The sequence below is a fragment of the Coniophora puteana genome (genome assembly GCF_000271625.1).
Source record: "Coniophora puteana RWD-64-598 SS2 unplaced genomic scaffold CONPUscaffold_169, whole genome shotgun sequence".
NCBI lineage: Eukaryota > Fungi > Basidiomycota > Agaricomycetes > Boletales > Coniophoraceae > Coniophora > Coniophora puteana.
In genome coordinates, this window is record NW_006913221.1 from 1 (window position 1) to 2182 (window position 2182).

At 46.5% G+C, this 2182-nt stretch overlaps 1 protein-coding gene across 1 annotated transcript; it reads left to right on the forward strand.

The window, feature by feature from the left end:
* Positions 1–554: 554 nt before the first annotated feature.
* Positions 555–1943, forward strand: CONPUDRAFT_86120 (uncharacterized protein; the record flags this gene model as incomplete). The annotated part of the gene is made up of 6 exons (XM_007777896.1): positions 555–638; positions 697–873; positions 935–1081; positions 1145–1336; positions 1391–1546; positions 1594–1943. Coding segments are annotated over exons 2-5 (488 nt in total), but the record flags the coding sequence as incomplete, so codon positions are not given.
* Positions 1944–2182: the final 239 nt, after the last annotated feature.

Here is a 2182-nt window from a genome sequence, read left to right on the forward strand (position 1 = left end):
GTAACAGCTATCTTGTCGTTAGTTAGATTGCAAATTGTGCGATGGTGAGTAGGTTTTTGGTCATAAAATGTATCAGAGAATAATTATTAAGTGTATTATCAAAACTTGTTCAAGACAGATTATAATAAATGTCTTTTTAGCGTTCTCTATTTCTACTTGAAGTGTTCTCCTCTGCCAAAATGACCAAAATCTCTCTATTCTCACTGAAAGCTAACCACAAACTTTTGAGGTTCTATATTTCGTCGGAGGTATGTGTAGTATGATTAGATCAAATTGTTCAAGCGGATTTTTTATACGTGGGTTGGTTCCTGTGTTGTCCATAATCACGGGTTTCAGAGGCTCAAATATTGGTTACATGGGTGCTGGCCCAAAAAGGAAACTCATAGTCAGGGGGTGGACACGCCCGCTGCGCAGGCTTTGCCCACCCCCACGAGCTGTGCACTCTGACGAGGCTGGATCCGGCTAACCCTCGGCCTCAACGTTCAACCACTGACCCTTAGACAAAGAGGCTTGCATTGGCCAACATGAACACACAGGATGGCAACAAGCTTTCCAGACTCACAGGTGTCATAAGGGCGCATTACGACAAAGAAACAAAGAAACGACGCCCACCGCTGAACAAAAAGGGAAACACAAAGGTAAACTCCAACCATTCTTCCTTGTGGAAGGGTGCACTCACACTTCATCCTTATCTAGCGTTGCAGTAGCTGCCTGGATCTGGATACGGGCAATCTTTGGAAATGCACCAGATGCTCCATAGACATATGCACTCAGAAAAACGGCTCTGGGTGTCTCAAGCTTCTCCGCGATGTGTCGAAGACGGAGTTTATGTGTCGTGATTGCATGATCACAATGGGCAGTCTGGATATACCTGTTAGTTGAGACATCCTGCTTTCCGTGACACCCTCTTCGTTGCTTACTGATAGCACTGTAGTATGAAGTTGAAAGCTACTTTCGGGGCTCACGGCGCCAAAGGTCAAATAATGCCCTATGGGTGGCATACCTGTCAAACTCGGGTAGATTTGTTATGGATGTGGTTTCTAGGCACCTCTTGGCACAGTTTGCCTCTTGCAGTGACAATGTACGTGATCTTATCTCTGGACTTGGTGCTGGATAGCTGCTGAATCGACGGGATCAACCACAGCTGTATATGTGGACCCGCGATTTGACGCAGCCTCTTGCACCATCTCTTACCTCATCTGAGACTGACAAGGCGCTTTTCTGGATGAGAAATGTCTGTAAACATGCCAAGGACATATTGGTAATGGTCAATGCCGATTGCGATGCAGTATCGGGCAACGTCATTCTGCCTGAGCGCCAAATGGCTATGGAAACGGTCACGATTCTCTGGGTGCTTGCATTTGTACCGCATGCTTACTCTGAGCCCTAGGTTATCCCTCAATACTGTGGGGTAGATGACTTCAAGGACATCCTGGATTTATCCCCCCCACAAGATGTCCTTCGAGGGGTTATTATCCTCAAAGGCAGATCGTGCATGAACGTTCGGGCGAGGTATGAAGAATTAGTTGCTGAAGTCAAAAAGTAGGTCAGCCGAACGAATAAATGACCTGATGCTGACGTCAACATTAGGTCTCATTTTGACTTCATACTTGTATTCACGCATTCCGACCTGAGCCAGGAGGACCTTTCAATCCCACTGATGAGGTTCATTGAACATGTGTACATCGACCACGATGCTCCTTGGCAGGCTTTACAGAACGCTTTTGGCGACAAGGATATCCTTTTGGAGACCTCCCCGATGCTCATTTTTTCAGATGCGGTCAATGTGCACGGACAACGGGCGGAGGTCCATACTAGGGTACTGTCTCGGGATCACCATCTTCTTCCCTTTGGTCTGGAGTACTGGCGGTCCCTGTGCTCCTGCAAGTCAACCTTACCCAAGCTTTCCACCAACTACAACACTTATGGAACGGAAACTCTGGCGCGCATTCAATGCATGAAATGTCAAGCCACACCGAGATCCGTCAAGCGCCCTAATTGGGTGATTTCAATCGAAGGGGGCAAAAATCTTGTATACTACAACTGGCCATTGAGTAAGGACCAAGTTGAACTACTCGGTAGACAGCATGATACAGACGTTATTATAAAGGATTGAGGCTAAACACTGTTTCCATTTTTTATGACACTAAATGACATCGTGTTAGGCTTACGTACTTTACCC